This window comes from Acartia tonsa, chromosome 5 (assembly GCF_053477335.1).
Source record: "Acartia tonsa isolate MP-2025a chromosome 5, ASM5347733v1, whole genome shotgun sequence".
Lineage (NCBI taxonomy): Eukaryota > Metazoa > Arthropoda > Copepoda > Calanoida > Acartiidae > Acartia > Acartia tonsa.
In genome coordinates, this window is record NC_137264.1 from 609,517 (window position 1) to 626,754 (window position 17,238).

Below are 17,238 nucleotides of genomic sequence, written 5' to 3' on the forward strand. Positions count from 1 at the left end.
ATTTTTCCTTGTTAAAACAAGAACATTTTAAATAAAACAAAAAGTTACAAAAGTACATATTTATTCGCGATAATACCATTAAAATACAACTAAATTTATTTATATTTCATAATACAAAAGCTTTAAACAAATTAACAATACAAATCATAATATAATATCAATATTTTATCAACCAGAATTAGGTACTTATTGGTAAATGGTTATAAGATTGGTAACATTGGTGAAATTTGTTTAAAACCGATTAATATCCGCTGGATAAAAACCGGTTCAAAGACATGATGAACATGACAGTTTTGTTATATCGGGTCTGAGGTCCCTCGGGGCCAACAAAAAAGGTTTTATTTAATCTTACAAGTTTTTATTTTACTATCCGCGGATGAGATGTCTATAATACGATGCTATAACTGTTACATGTCAAATAAAATTTTCTGAACATATGGTAATATTTAAAATGATTATGATTAGCATTTAAAATGATTATGATTAGCCATGTGACGTTATAAAAATGAGGGATAATTCTGTTTATCATATTTTTAAATATAATCAAAATTTTCCAATCTATTTACAAAATATTTAAATTTAAAAACATTTAGGTTTAATTGTATTTAATGTTTTTAATTTTCTCCTTTTTGCTTGTTAAACTTGGAAAATCTGAAACAAAATTAATTATTATCTTTTTTATATTTTTGTAAGCTTGAATAGTTACCAAGGACGTCCAAGCTTTTTTAAAGCTAGCTTCAAAATATAATCTTAAATATATTGGAAGGTGATGAGGGGGGGGAGGGGGAAGACAACCATCTTCTACCGCTTGGGGTATGGTCGGACCTCCCAGTGGTCCAAGCGGGAACATCCATCCGGATGGCAAACAGACCAGGAGGCCAGAGAGGACGTCAAAACTGGAATGTACAGGGCAACCTGGAACCTGCAGCAGTCTTTTTTTGGCAACGGAGGGGGAAATCAGTAGCCGAGATCTCTCTCTCCTTAAAAACATGTAGGCCGGACACTGTTAGTGCAATAACAGAGGAGGAGAGGAGATTGGTGGTAGAAATTAAGTACAGACTCCAGACAATTGAGAGTAACCCGGGACCGAGGGACAAGACAGAGGAAGGGAGGGAAGCAAGGAGAAACAGAAGAAAAGAGAGGAGACGTGAAAAGAGAGAGAGACGAGCAGAAGAAAGGAGAGACACAGAAAAGAAGCTATTTGACATTGCAACTTGGAATGTGCAGAGAATGTCTCTGGGAACATTTAACAAGAGGAAACTTAAATCAGTTGCTGAATATGCAACCAAACAGGATTGGGACACAGTATTGTTATCAGAGGTCTTGGCAACGGGGACAGGAACAGTATGGTTAGGAGATGGAGAAAACCAGATAGCAGTGACATACACACAGAGAGCAGCGATTCTTTTAAGAGGTCAAGCATTGAGATCTTGGTGTGAACAGGGCCAGAAGACCAAGAGAAGTGAAAGATCTATTTCGGTGAAAACACTTGGTTTCTCATTAACATCCACGTATATGCCAGTGTGGAATGGGAGAAATGAAGATGAAATAGAAAGAGCAAGGGAAAATCTGAAAGAACATGCAGAATGGGCAAAGAAGGACGACATACTGATTATTGGGGGAGATTTCAACGCACATATTGGTAGAAACGAGGACCGGGAGGGCATATGTGGCATTTTTGGGATAAGGACAACCAACCATCAAGGACTAGACTTATTGGGATGGCTAGAAGACAACAACTTGTGCTATGTGAATAGCTACTACAACCATAAAAGAAGAGGGACATGGTTCAACAACGCCCTTGGAAGATGGTATGAGCTGGACGGATTCATAATGAAAAACGTACAAAGACATAAACTAGTCAGAAAGGTGCATACAGTGATGGAAGCATCACTGTCGGATCATAAACCAAAGAAGATGAAAATAGAGCTTAAGAACAAACCAAAGATTCCCAGGAGACAGGAGAAGAAGGTTCCAAGAGTGCAATGGGAAAAACTAAGAATAGCTGAACATGCTACAACATACAGACAAAAAGTGGAAGAGAAGCTGGAAAATATGGAGATCAATGAGAGAAGAAGGACTGAAGGACTAGGGTGGGAAGAAATAGCCAGAGTTACTACAGAGGCAGCAGCAGAAACTTGTGGAACAGAAGAAAAAAGAGTAGAGAATCCATGGATGATTGGCAGAGATGAAGAGATTGAGAGAATGAGACAAAGAATTACAAGAGCAGTTCAGAGAAGAAATCAACTGACGTCCGACATAAGAGCAGCAACAACTAGAAGAGAAAAAGAAAGAATAGAATTAGCAAGACAGCCAGTGAGAGAAGAACTTAAAGAAGCCAGAAAGGACTTGAAACAGAAAACAGCTAGATGGGAGAAAGAGTGGTGGGAAGAGATACTAAATGACTGCAGAGATGCTGGAGAGAGAGGAGATCAAGGAACAGTCTATAAACATCTTGAAAAACTAGGCTCAAGAGGTATCACCAGAGCGCCAGAGACTACAAACATCACAACAGAGGAATTTAAAACACATTTCCAAGCTATCTCAAAGGACAGATTCGAAAACAATCCAGAGGATATAGAGGACATAATAAATCTTATTGACGACATCAGTAACACAGAGGAAGCCAGAGAATATGCTGAATTACTAAACACAACACCACCAAGAGAAGAGATACTGAAACAAATGAAAGAGATGAGTGAATCAGCACCAGGAAAAGACGGAGTCAGACTGATATACCTGTTAAATGGAGGACCAGAGCTTATAGATAAACTAGTCACAATGATTCAGGACATGTGGGAGAAGGGACAGGAGGAATGGGATGACTCACTAAAGATTGGACAAGTGATTCCACTGTTCAAGAAGGGTGACAAAAACAACGTCAACAACTACAGAGGAGTATGCTTACCAGCAATGGGATCCAGAATAATCGCCAGAATAGCTGCTAGCAGATTAAGGATATGGGCTGAAGAAATGAAATTGTTAGATGACGACCAGGCAGGATTCAGAAAGAAAAGATCTACAGCGGACGTGACACAGATCATGGTAAGGATTCAGGAGGACACCAGAGACCTGTTCAAGCGAGCAGAGAAGGCAGGAGAAACTATACCTGAAGGTGAGAGACCTGCTGCCAGACTTTTGGACCTCCGGAAAGCTTACCCCAGGGTTAACAAGCCAGCACTCTGGCAAATCCTGAAAAAGTATGGAATTGGAGAGAGATTTTTGAGAATTTTACAAGACCTACATGAGTGTACAGAGTACAGAATCAAGAGCAGATCAGGTGAAAGTGAACCGTGGGTGCCAGAAAGAGGACTAAGGGAAGGGTGCCCCTCTTCACCGCCACTTTTCAACATTTTTCACCAAGCAGTGATGAGACTGGCGGCTAAGTCCAGGAAACACAAAGCAGAGGAGACAGACATGGACTACGGGTTAAACTTTAAATTTGTACCTGGAAGCTGCTTCCCAGGAACAAGCCGATGGGAAAAACCTAACTCAGAAGCCAAACGTATCAAAATTGATAAAGGACTATTTGCGGATGATACGACGATAGTTGGCAAGAAGAATGAACTACAACAAGGAGTAGATGAAACAAAACGAATAATGGCAAAATTTGAAGAGAGAAACAATGATGACAAAGAAGAACATCTAGACTTCGGAACAGAAGAGAGTGAAAAAATTAGAATGTTGGGAAGTTGGATGGGTGAAAAAAATGACACAAGCTGGAGAATGAAAAGGGGAGGAGCAGCTTGGATGAAAGTGAAAAACAGACTAAAAGGTAGCAAGTTGTCCAAGAGGAGTCAAGCTAAGATTGTGGAAGCATGTGTGGAGAGCACAGTCCTGTTTGACTGCCAAGCAAGAACCTGGCATGGAGGAGAGATCAAGAAGCTACAGAGTATGATGGACAAGAAGTACAGACAGATATGGAGCAGAAGGACAGGCCCCCCCCTAATTCAGATGCAACAGGAGGGTAAAAACATGTTTGATGTAAGGAAAGACCTTGGAGTGAAATCTTTGAGATGGAAGATAGAGAAAAGAGTGCTGGAGAGGATAGGTCACGTTATGAGACTCAAAGATGACAGAACAGTAAAAGCAGTTGTGCTAGGTTGGATGGAAGACCTAGAGACCAGAGAGAAAGTTCCAGGAAAGAAGAGAAAGACTATCTTGTACTGGAAAAACATCTTAAGAGAGGCACAGATTGACTGGACCAATATTGGAACACTAACCAAGGACAGAAAAGGATGGAAAGCCATTGTCAAGGCCAGGATGGACCACCTGGAGAAGTGGGAAAACAGCAGAGGTAAGACATGGACAGATGGTAGAATGGAGAGAAACCCGAGACCAGAAGAACCTGATGAAATGCCAGGTTTTACATGCGAGTTTGAAGGCTGTGAAAAGATCTGCAAGAGCAAAGCTGGACTTATTACACACAGAAGACGACTACATGAAAGATCTGAGAACAAGGTTACATTCAAATGTCAATTATGTAATCAGGAGTTTGAAGCAGAAGGAAATTTGAAAAACCACCAGAAAAGTTGCTCGGGAGAAGCCTCACAGGATCCAAACAGGAGGAGATGTGGAGACTGTGGAAGGGAGACCACAACCAGCAACTTTGCAAGGCACAGGAGAACATGCGGGGGGCAGAACCCCCCACCACCGGGACCAAGACCTCCATCAAGAAGATCCCGATGTGACATCTGTGGGATGATGATCACAGTAGCAAACCTGGCCAGACACAAGACGTTAAAGCACGAGCAGTAGGCAGTGTACTATCGGTACAGAACGCCTCAGAAGAAGAAGAAGAACCATCTTCTACCCTCCTCTCATCATAAATCATACCATAACAGCATTACTTTAATATGATTAGATTTCAAATGCATGTTTTACTTTTTCTTTTATTAAAAGCGAAGCTTTTCTATAATTAGGGTGGGTCCGTCCGTCCGTCCGAGATAGATAGCTTTTATTCGTTAATTTAGGCATGTTAGAATTGTCCTATCAATTTCAAACTTTGCATGATGATTCCTCTAGTAGTTAGGAACCATTTAGAAAGCGTAGCAACTCTATAATCATTACCAGAATGTCCGTACGTCCATTTTAAACATGTTGATTTTTCTACTTTTTTAACAACAAGTTTTTATGTGATCTAAATATCCGTTTGATCTGATTTTTGGTATATTGATTCCTGGGACAACAAAGTACAATATTATAAGCGAAGCAACTCTATAATCAAGTCATAAGAATGTAAGTATGTCCATAAACATTATCCTGTATCAAGCAGTTTTTCAACAAATTTACTTACAATTTTGCTTCGACTATTATACTTTTATATTCTGATTATTCAGTTCAGACACTATACAAGTGTTAATGTCCGTTTGTCCTACTGTTTCAGTGTTTCGCTTTTATGGATGTTGTCATCTTTGTTGTACTATAATTTCAGACAATATTTAGAATTAAAGATATAACGATAACCTCAAATAACAGATAGATAGATAGATAGATAGATAGATAGATAGATAGATAGATAGATAGATAGATAGATAGATATATAGATAGATAGATAGATAGATAGATAGATAGATAGATAGATAGATAGATAGATAGATAGATAGATAGATAGATAGATAGATAGATAGATAGATAGATAGATAGATAGATAGATAGATAGATAGATAGATAGATAGATAGATAGATATATAGATAGATAGATAGATAGATAGATAGATAGATAGATAGATAGATAGATAGATAGATAGATAGATAGATAGATAGATAGATAGATAGATAGATAGATAGATAGATAGATAGATAGATAGATAGGTAGATAGATAGATAGATAGATAGATAGATAGATAGATAGATTGATAGATTGATAGATAGATAGATAGATAGATAGATAGATAGATAGATAGATAGATATATAGATAGATAGATAGATAGATAGATAGATAGATAGATAGATAGATAGATAGATAGATAGATAGATAGATAGATAGATAGATAGATAGATAGATAGATAGATAGATAGATAGATAGATAGATAGATAGATAGATAGATAGATAGATAGATAGATAGATAGATAAATAGATAGATAGATAGATAGATAGATAGATAGATAGATAGATAAATAGATAGATAGATAGATAGATAGATAGATAGATAGATAGATAGATAGGTAGATAGATAGATAGATAGATAGATAGATAGGTAGATAGATAGATAGATTGATAGATTGATAGATAGATAGATAGATAGATAGATAGATAGATAGATAGATAGATAGATAGATAGATAGATAGATAGATAGATAGATAGATAGATAGATAGATAGATAGATAGATAGATAGATAGATAGATAGATAGATAGATAGATAGATAGATAGATAGATAGATAGATAGATAGATAGATAGATAGATAGATAGATAGATAGATAGATAGATAGATAGATAGATAGATAGATAGATAGATAGATAGATAGATAGATAGATAGATAGATAGATAGATAGATAGATAGATAGATAGATAGGTAGATAGATAGATAGATAGATAGATAGATAGATAGATAGATTGATAGATTGATAGATAGATAGATAGATAGATAGATAGATAGATAGATAGATAGATAGATAGATAGATAGATAGATAGATAGATAGATAGATAGATAGATAGATAGATAGATAGATAGATAGATAGATAGATAGATAGATAGATAGATAGATAGATAGATAGATAGATAGATAGATAGATAGATAGATAGATAGATAGATAGATAGATAGATAGATAGATAGATAGATAGATAGATAGATAGATAGATAGATAGATAGATAGATAGATAGATAGATAGATAGATAGATAGATAGATAGATAGATAGATAGATAGATAGATAGATAGATAGATAGATAGGTAGATAGATAGATAGATAGATAGATAGATAGATAGATAGATAGATAGATTGATAGATTGATAGATAGATAGAGAGATAGATAGATAGATAGATAGATAGATAGATAGATAGATAGATAGATAGATAGATAGATAGATAGATAGATAGATAGATAGATAGATAGATAGATAGATAGATAGATAGATAGATAGATAGATAGATAGATAGATAGATAGATAGATAGATAGATAGATAGATAGATAGATAGATAGATAGATAGATAGATAGATAGATAGATAGATAGATAGATAGATAGATAGATAGATAGATAGATAGATAGATAGATAGATAGATAGATAGATAGATAGATAGATAGATAGATAGATAGATAGATAGATAGATAGATAGATAGATAGATAGATAGATAGATAGATAGATATATAGATAGATTGTAAAAAATTATTATGTTTCAACTTTTGTTCCCTAATTTATTTTCTTATATTTAAAAAATTAGATCTCATTATTAGAATTGTGTTACTTGTAAAATTACTTCTTATCTATTTTCAGACTGAATATATAATGAATTGACACAATGATTGTAAAAAGAAAGAACAAACGAATTATTTTCTTTTAGCAAAGTAAAGTAAGTTAGATTTCTATATTACAAATATTATGTAGTAGAATCTTTAGAATATCAATATTAAAGGTGTAGGATGTCTGTCTATCTGTCAGTCATAAAAAGTGAATTAGTTTTCTGTAAGCAAAAGTTGGGGTTGGGATGGTTGTTTTCTATAGTATGTATTTTAAATAAAAGCTGAAGATGGACATTTGATATAACATGAAAAGTAGATCGGGTAATAATACTATAGTTATGTACATGTAGTGGAAGAGAAAGTGGGATTAGAATTAGATCTAAGAGGAGAGTTTTCATATAGAAGATATATCTGTAATGCTTTTACCTACATATTGACAGATGTATGGCACACCTAAAATATAGAGTAGCAAGACTAAATAAGTTGTATGGAGTTAGTTTTCATAAACAGACATACGGATAGACTTAAATTATATTTAGAGTAACTGATATACCAAAACTGTTTTACCAGTATTTACAGTATTTGAAATGATTATAAATTTTAAGGCTAAAAATTGTTATTTCCATTTCTATACAAGTATTACATTATATACTATTTATTCTAGGTGCAAGATCAACTAAGAATCCACCATGAACAAGTGTCATATCTGCTGCAAGGAATTCTCTACAAAGGGTAGTTTAACAAGACATTTGAGAATTCATTCAGGAGAGAAGCCATTCAAATGTGAAAAATGTGATAAGGCTTTCTCACAACAAGGTCATTTAATAGTCCATGAGAGGATCCATAAAGGAGAGAAGCCATACTCTTGTGATACTTGTGAAAAGACTTTCTTGCAAGATAGTATTAAAGGACCACAAGAGGATCCATACAGGAGAGAAGCCATACTCTTGTGATACATGTAAAAAAGCTTTTCATACAAATAAAGAGTTAACTGTCCACAAGAGGATCCATACAATAGAAAAGCCATACTCTTGTGATACATGTGAAAAGGCTTTCTATACAAATTCTCAGCTAACATTTCATAAAAGGATCCATACAGGGGAGAAACCTTTCTCTTGTGATACATGTGAAAAGGCTTTCTTACAACAAAGGGATTTAAATGTTCATAAAAGGATCCATACAGGAGAGAAGCCATACTCTTGTGAAATATGCCAGACATTTTATTTTTCTAGTTCAAACCTGGCAATACATAATAAAACAGCTGGACATCTCAAGAAGTTAGAATCAACCAAGAATACAGTTCCACCATCTGCTTCTACCAGTTTTGTTAATTGTGGTGAAGCTGATGTTAAACTAGAAATAAAAGAAGAAGAAACTCTTGATGAGGATCCTCTCTCTATCAACATGGAGGATCAGAATGTTGAAGAAACTATTAAACAAGAGAAAGGGGGAGAAAAAATTCAGGATAGAAATTCTCTTTCTTGTGAACAGAATCCTGATGAGGATTATAAAAATAGTATTGACATTCTTGAACACAAGATTGAATATGATTAACTCTATGTTAGTAAGAATTTTATCCAAAAATAAAATATCCATTCATTAGAGAGATCATTTTCGGTAAACGAAATTGTTGTAAAAAAAAGACAATATATTATAAGTTATTTTTTTCAAGACTTTTTTCACTCTTTTTATTTTCTTACACATTTTTTAATTGATTACATATGGATTCTTAAGTTATCACTCTGTTTAAATCTGTAATTCCTGTTTGTTTTCTGTACATATCATTTTTTATTTCTTGATTATTTTTTATATTTTTCAGAACAAGAAAATGAAATATGATTACATGGAATAATAAAAATATCACAAATTAAAACAGGTCTTTGGACACTCTTTAGTTATTGGGTTAAGAATTGAAGTGAGGCCATAGGTTAGTGAGTAGAGAAAAGACTATTGGGATGTATTTTGAATGTAAAGATGTAAATTCACAACATGCATTTTAACTTTCATTTAACAATAATTTCAGACAATGCCTAGGCTTCGAAAATGTGCGGTCTTTGGATGTGGAAAGACTACAGGAGATGGTGTAATATTACATAGCTTCCCTGCTAACTACACATACAGGTGGATAGAAGCTGTGAATAGAGGACCAGAGTGGAAACCTAACACTAATTCATTTCTATGTACTGACCATTTCTCATGGGTAATTATTTTAAAAGCAAATCTTTTTAGTAATTAGAGTCGATCCTTCCATAATAGATTGCTGATTTTGTTAATTTATACATGTTAGAATTGTCCTATTTATTTCAAACTTTGCATGGTGATTCCTATAACAGTTTTATTCGCACTTCCATGTCGATTTTCAACTCTTTTGCAACTTTTTTATGATATCAAAATTCTATCACCATATTTGAATTAAAATGCATTTTGTGGACCTCCCCCTTTATAATGCACCTTTAAATTACTGTTAAATTGCGTTTTTAACAATTTAACAATTTACTCAATATTTAACATATGCTATTTCTAGATATTTTTAAAAGTTGCGTCATTTCAAGCCATAGAGTTATTTTTTATTTAGGTATCTGTAGAGAATCCAACCTATGGTGGTAAACAACTTTGTGTTGGAAGCGAACCTGTGGGAGTTGCTGCCACTAATGCCCAGCTAGAAATACATACAGGTGAGAAGCCATTCAAGTGTGATACATGTGTAAAGTCATTTGTAGTCAGTAGTTCCTTAACAAAACACAGAAGAATCCATACAGGTGAAAAACCATACTCTTGTGATACATGTGAAAAAGCTTTCCGTTCAAAGGGTGAGTTAACTCAACATAAGAGGACCCACAAATTGTCCAATTTGGTCAATTTGGAGCAAAATTTTAGTGAATTATATGAAGATACATGTAATTTACTCTAAAATAACTAATTTTATATTTCAACTTTTTGCTGTGTAAAAGATGATTTTACAGCAATACTTTGAAATAAGATATCTAAAAAAGTATTAGAGCTAGAAAAATGTTAGAGACCTTTTTAGAAAGCTCCAATATCTGTCATTTCAACTGAAATGTCAGCGAATTTGCATGATAAACATGAAAGACAAAATAAGACAATAAAGCAGGTTAGGTGAAGGTAGTCTAAAAATAAAAGTAATATTTGATCACCAAAAGTAATTTTAAAATTTTCAACTATGGGAAGGTACTAACTCAATTTAGGGAAAGCATGTTCTGAAACCACCATAAGGTCCCAGTACATCCTGTGTAAACCGTTTCTGCGGGGGGTTTTTTCTAACCTAACACGCCTTCGGGTGGGGTGTGTTGCAACATACCTATAATTTTTCAGATACAATAATGAAATGAAATGATTTGAATAAAGAATTATTTGAATTGAAGCCTTTATTGAACCAATATATGTATATATTATTTTGATGAGAAAAGATGGTATGAGATGACTTTCTTCACCAAGTCTATTTTTGTAAATGCTCTTTCTTGTCATATTATCTCAGGTAAAATTTTGTTGATGCTAAGACTACTTTTTGAGACAAACTTTTCATTTCTAAGTTTGATGACCATATACCATCTTTAATTCTTTTTTTTAAATTTCACAAGTTATTTTTTTCACATAGTGCATTTAATGAGTTACTTAAAGTAGTGAATCTTTTAATTGTTTTTGTAGAATATGGGTAGAAAAGGGGGGGGGGGATAAATTGTGGTGACTCTTTGCACGGCATACCAGCAATTTTATTTTTGGCGCTACTCCCTTAGTTTTAGAGATAATTGAGTGAAATCTTTTTTTTTTTTGGTTGTGTCACTAATTACCCAAAGTTTTGATATCTTTCAAAAAAAACGTCTCACCGCAATTTTCCGCCCCCGCCAAAATTTATTGCATTTCTCGCCGAATTAGGTAATTTGAAATCATTTGAGACCATGTTATTTTTTTCAAAAAGTTTCCCCTTACAAGCAACCCTGCGCGGCTGGGGGACTAATCATTTTTTTCAAATTCTTGTTTATCAAAGTTTATCTTAAATTCAGTGCTTCTCCTGTGCTTTAAAAGATATTGAAACGAAATCTTTTTAGGTTTCTTTTTAGGTTTGTCAGTTAAAAAATTTGAATAAAAAATGGCGGCGATACCGCCGCTTCCGCCGTCAACTGCTGTTTTCCGCCGCTGCCCAAAATAATTTTTTATTGCATTTCTTGACGAATAAATTAATTTGGAATAATTTGAGGCCATGCTGTTTTTTTATCTCTAAAACTAAGGGAGTTGCGCCCAAAATAAAATTGCTCGTATGCAGGTAAAGAGCTATCACATTTTACCCTTCCCCCCCCCCCCTTTTAAATCCTTTCATATATATTCATTATTCAAATGTAGTTTAAACCATTGAACGGGAATAAATATGTGGTTCACTAAATTCAAGTTGAAATTAATTTTGTGCAACTAACGAAAGACAAATAAAGTAGCATGACTCACCTCAAGATCACAGTGTAATCATTCATCCAGATGGACAACATCATTTTCATTAGATATATTTCTTGGTCTATTAAAACATCAAAAAGAAGCCTCTCTACTTCATCTATTATATCGATTTCTTCTTATATCTAGTCTATGGATGTATTCTTACTTAGGTAGGATCTTGGTCTATTAATCTCTAGATTAGCTATCTAGATAGAAATAACAAATTCAACTATTTTCACAATTACCCCTTTCATTATTAGACTTGTGTTATTTGTAAAATAATAATCATATAATTTTTTTCAGACAGAATAATAAATGGACTGAAGAGTACAAAGCTGAAGTCAATTGAAAAAAAAAGAAAAATAAAACTTCAATTTTGAGTTAAGAATCAAAGTAAGTTAGTTTTTAATATGTACAAGGATAATTTTGTCCTTAACAAAACACAACAAGCAAAAACATTTTTAAAAGCATGATTGTTATCATAGTTTATATGGATTGCTAGGATTGTTTGCGTCATGTATATTGCATATAAGTGGGCACTTCCACATGAAGAGATTAAGGGATATAGAGTACATCTAATAATTATTCCTAAATATTGACTGATGTGTGGAGACCTTTATTATAGAGTAGCCTTGTTATTTTAAAAACAGTTAATGAAATAATAAGATCTAAAACCATTATTTCCTATTTAACTATTACATTAAATATTGTTTATTCCAGGTGCAAGAACAATTAAGAATCCATTATGAACAAGTGTCATATCTGTAGCAAGGAATTCTTTAGAAAGAGTAGTTTGACATTACACATGAGGATCCATACAGGAGAGAAGCCATACTCTTGTGATACATGTAATAAGACTTTCACACAACGAGGTAATTTAACTGAACATAATAAGATCCATACAGGAGAGAAGCCATATTCCTGTGATACATGTGGAAAGACACAACGAGGTAGTTTAACTGAACATAAGAGGATCCATACAGGAGAGAAGCCATACTCTTGTGATACATGTAATAAGACTTTCACACAACGAGGTAATTTAACTGAACATAATAAGATCCATACAGGAGAGAAGCCATACTCTTGTGATACATGTAATAAGACTTTTACACAACGAGGTAATTTAACTGAACATAATAAGATCCATACAGGAGAGAAGCCATATTCCTGTGATACATGTGGAAAGACACAACGAGGTAGTTTAACTGAACATAAGAGGATCCATACAGGAGAGAAGCCATACTCTTGTGATACATGTAATAAGACTTTCACACAACGAGGTAATTTAACTGAACATAATAAGATCCATACAGGAGAGAAGCCATACTCTTGTGATACATGTAATAAGACTTTTACACAACGAGGTAATTTAACTGAACATAATAAGATCCATACAGGAGAGAAGCCATATTCCTGTGATACATGTGGAAAGACACAACGAGGTAGTTTAACTGAACATAAGAGGATCCATACAGGAGAGAAGCCATACTCTTGTGATACATGTGGAAAAAACTTTCTGTACAAGAAGTAAGGTAAAGGCCCATAAGAGGACCCATAAGTCATACTCTTGTGATAAATGTGAGAAAGCTTTCCGTTCAAATAGTGATTTAAGAATTCATAAAATGATTCATTCAGGAGAAATGCTACATTCCGGTGATAAAGCTGAAAAAGCTTTCTCACCGCAATTCTGTACAGGAGAAAGGCCATACTCTTGTCTATTATGTCAGAAATCTTATTACTTAAGTTCATCCTTGTCAAGACATAATAGTTCACCTGAACATCTTAGGAAGTTTGAATCTACTGTAGCTTCTACCAGTTTTGTTGATTGTGGTGAAGCTAAAAGAAGAAGAAACTCTTGATGAGGATCCTATATTTATAAAGATTGAGGATAAGAGTGTGGAAGTAATTATAAAAGAGGAAGAAGGAATTGAGAGTGAAAAATTTGTTTAAGGAGATAGAAATGAAAGTTTGTTGTAAATGTTTTCTAAAAAGTGTTTAATTATGTTTATTTATGTTTGTATTTAAGATTTAATAGGTAGTATGTGTAAATTATATTGCTTCTCTAAAACTATTTCAAGAACAAAATCTTAATTCTTTGGAAAAAAAACGTTGTTTGTAAAAATGTGTAAATCGGTACATTATAGTATCTTATATACTTTGTTTGCTTTATTGTTTAATCATAAATCTTTGTTGGCCCAACCCTGTGGGGCTACCTTGTACATATACATACCCAATTTACCCTAACCTAAAATTGAGGAATACTAATTGATATAAAATTAAAAAATTAAATATATTTCCACCAAATCATTTAGTTACCGTTTCTGTTTATACATTTTTCTATCCTATTGAGCAAGGTATTTCTACCATTTCTAATTTTTATTATTTCTTATTTTCAATTAGTTCTTATAATTAAAATTGTGTTACTTGTAAAATTATTATTATATTTATTTTCAGACTGTATAAAAAATGAATTGAGACTCAATGGTTATAAATAGAAAGAACAAACAAATTATTTGAGTTTACAAAGTCAAGTAAGTCAGCTTATATATAATACAAATATTATGTAGCAGAATCTTTAAAATCTTAATATTTAAGATAAAGTATGTGTATCTGTCTGTCATAAAAGTGAATTAGTTTGCTGTAACAAAAATATCATTAAAAAAACAGTTGGGGTTTGGGATGATTGTTTTCTATAGTATGTATTTAAAATTAAAGCTAAAGATAGTAATTAAATAAAACATCAGAAGTAGATTTGGTAATAAGACAAGTACATGTAAGTGGATAGAAGAGAAAGTGGGATAATAATTAGATATCAGAGGAGAGTTTTTATAGAGTACATCTGGAATACTTTTACCTACATAGTGACGGACACACCCTACATATAAAATAGCTATTAAAAATAATGTTGCTTTAATTTTTTATTTTCAACTCTACACAAGTATTACATTAAATATTATTAATTCCAGGTGCAAGAACAACTAAAGATCCATCATGAACAAGTGTCATATCTGCTGCAAGGAATTTTCTATAAAGAGAGACTTAACAAGACATATGAGAATTCATACAGGAGAGAAGCCATTTAAATGCGATTCCTGTGAAAAAGCGTTCTCACAACAAGGTACATTAACTGTCCATAAGAGAATCCATACAGGAGAGAAGCCATTCTCTTGTAATACATGTGAGAAAGCTTTCCGCTCAAATGGTGAGTTAATTGTCCATAAGAAGATTCATACAGGCGAGAAGCCATATTCTTGTGATACATGTGAAAAGGCTTTCTCACAACAAAGTGCATTACATATACATACGCGGATTCATACAGGAGAAAAGCCATACTCTTGTGATAGATGTGAAAAAGCTTTCCGTACATATGGTGAGTTAATTGTCCATAAGAGAATTCATACAGGAGAGAAGCCATTCAAATGTGATACATGTTATACGGCTTTCTCACAAGAAGCTCATTTGACTGCCCATAAGAGTATCCACACAGGAGAAAAGCCTTACTCTTGTTATTCATGTAATAAATCATTCTCACAAGAAGTTCATTTGACTGCCCATAAGAGGGTTTGTGAAAGGCCTTACTCTTGTAAAATCTGTAAAAGTCCTTTCCGCACAAATAGTGAGTTAACAGTACATAAAAGGATCCATATAAAAGAGTTAACAGAAGGTAAAGCAAGTAAAAAGCCATACTCTTGTAATATATGTGAAAAATCATTCTCACAGCTAAACTATTTGACTGCACACAAAATGTTTCACATAGGAGAGAAACAATTCCAGTGTAAATTGTGCAAAAAATCATTTTGCTCTAATTCAGACTTGTCTCTGCACAACTTAACAGCCTCACATCTTGATATGTTACAATCATCTATGAATACAGTGAAACTTTCTACTTCTACCAGTTTTGTTGATTGTGATGAATCTGATATTAAACTGGAAATAAAAAAAAGAAGAAAGTCTTGATGAAGATCCTCTCTCTATCAACATGGAGGCTAAGAATGTTGAAGAAACTATAAAACAGGAAATAGAAGAAGAGGAAATTGAGGATAAAGATTGTATTGATATCATGCAACATAAAATTTAAATATGATGAACAATTGTTTTTCTTATATTAGATACTCAATTTTGTAAATATTGTGTTATTTTAATGTAAATATTAAAGGGAGAGTGGGGGGGGGGGGATTTTGTCACTTTTGCTTACCCCCTTATTTATTAGGCTTGTTATTAATGTTAGACTATATTTTAGGTTATTTAAGATAATTTTTAGAAAATCATTTTTTGTACCTTTTGATTTTTTTCAGATAATGGATCACAATGAAATGAAAGGAGAATTCTTGCAGCCTTCATTTGAATAAATACCTAAGATAAATCAGGTAAATATGATTTATTTCGTTAATTGTACCAGAATTTGTTTTTATAATTTCTCGCAGAATCAGACAATTTGGAATCTTTTTAGATTTCCTATTTACAACTAACCCCTGCGAGACAAGCTAAATATTAATTTTATTATGAGCTAATTACTTTATTTTAAGATATTTGAACAAAATATCTTTTTAGCTGAATCAGTATTTCTCTTTGTTACAGTGAAGGTTTCTTTATAAGCAACGGCACTTGTCTCGCATTAGCCAAAGAATCAACACAGGGGTTGGTTACAAGGAGGAAAATGCTTGAGATAAAATTAAATTTTCAATTATTACAAATTTTTATTTACATCAAAGAGAAATGGCAAGAATAGTTATTTCTCGCATCACATTATAAACAGATTTCCCTGGGTATAAAATGTACAATTATAAGATTAAAACCAGATTTTTAGTCCCGAGTTGCCAAGATTCTTTAAAATATGTTTATTTTCATAAGTTTATTTGTTTTGAAAAGATACTATTTTATGTATTAGGTACTTTGTGTGTGTCATGTATAGATGAGTGCTCTCATGTGACTAGAGAGAGAGAGGATAAAGAAGGATAGTTGGAAAAAAATTTGGTGTTTTTAGAGTACATCTAATACTTATACCTACATAGTGACTGATGTTCGGAAACCTTAGTATATGAAGTAATAAGGTAAAAAATCATTGCATTAAATGAGATTTATTCCAGGTGTAAGAAATTCTCTACAAAGAGTAGATTAATAAGACACATGAGAATTCATACAGGAGAGAAGCCATACTCGTGTGATATATGTGAAAAAGCTTTCCGTACAAAGTATGATTTGAATTATCATTTTACTGAGCATGAGAAGCCCTACTCTAGTAAATTAACCCATTAGTGCCGAGCGCCACTTTTATGGGCCGATCGAGCTGAAAGTTTCAGGGAAGCTTTATAATGGTCAAAACGGAATTCGTATTTTTTTGTTTTGCTCTAGTGGCGTGCACAGGAAAGTTGCAAAAAAA

The 17,238-nt window shown here is 33.2% G+C and overlaps 4 protein-coding genes across 4 annotated transcripts in view; all 4 read left to right on the forward strand.

Moving 5' to 3' along the window:
• LOC145318477 (uncharacterized) overlaps nucleotides 1-17,238 on the forward strand; it is a 195,931-nt gene that overhangs the window by 149,727 nt on the left and 28,966 nt on the right. The window lies entirely within an intron of this gene.
• Nucleotides 859-4,758, forward strand: LOC145319878 (uncharacterized). Its single transcript, XM_080162284.1, has one exon. It carries the CDS (start codon nucleotides 859-861, stop codon nucleotides 4,756-4,758), a length of 3,900 nt encoding a protein of 1,299 aa, XP_080018410.1.
• On the forward strand, nucleotides 7,448-9,113 carry LOC145320033 (uncharacterized). The gene is made up of 2 exons (XM_080162474.1): nucleotides 7,448-7,525; nucleotides 8,080-9,113. Exon 2 carries the CDS (start codon nucleotides 8,247-8,249, stop codon nucleotides 8,967-8,969), a length of 723 nt encoding a protein of 240 aa, XP_080018600.1. The 5' UTR covers nucleotides 7,448-7,525; nucleotides 8,080-8,246; the 3' UTR covers nucleotides 8,970-9,113.
• LOC145318476 (uncharacterized) lies at nucleotides 14,311-15,937 on the forward strand. Its single transcript, XM_080159745.1, has 2 exons — nucleotides 14,311-14,389; nucleotides 14,825-15,937. Exon 2 carries the CDS (start codon nucleotides 14,850-14,852, stop codon nucleotides 15,813-15,815), a length of 966 nt encoding a protein of 321 aa, XP_080015871.1. The 5' UTR covers nucleotides 14,311-14,389; nucleotides 14,825-14,849; the 3' UTR covers nucleotides 15,816-15,937.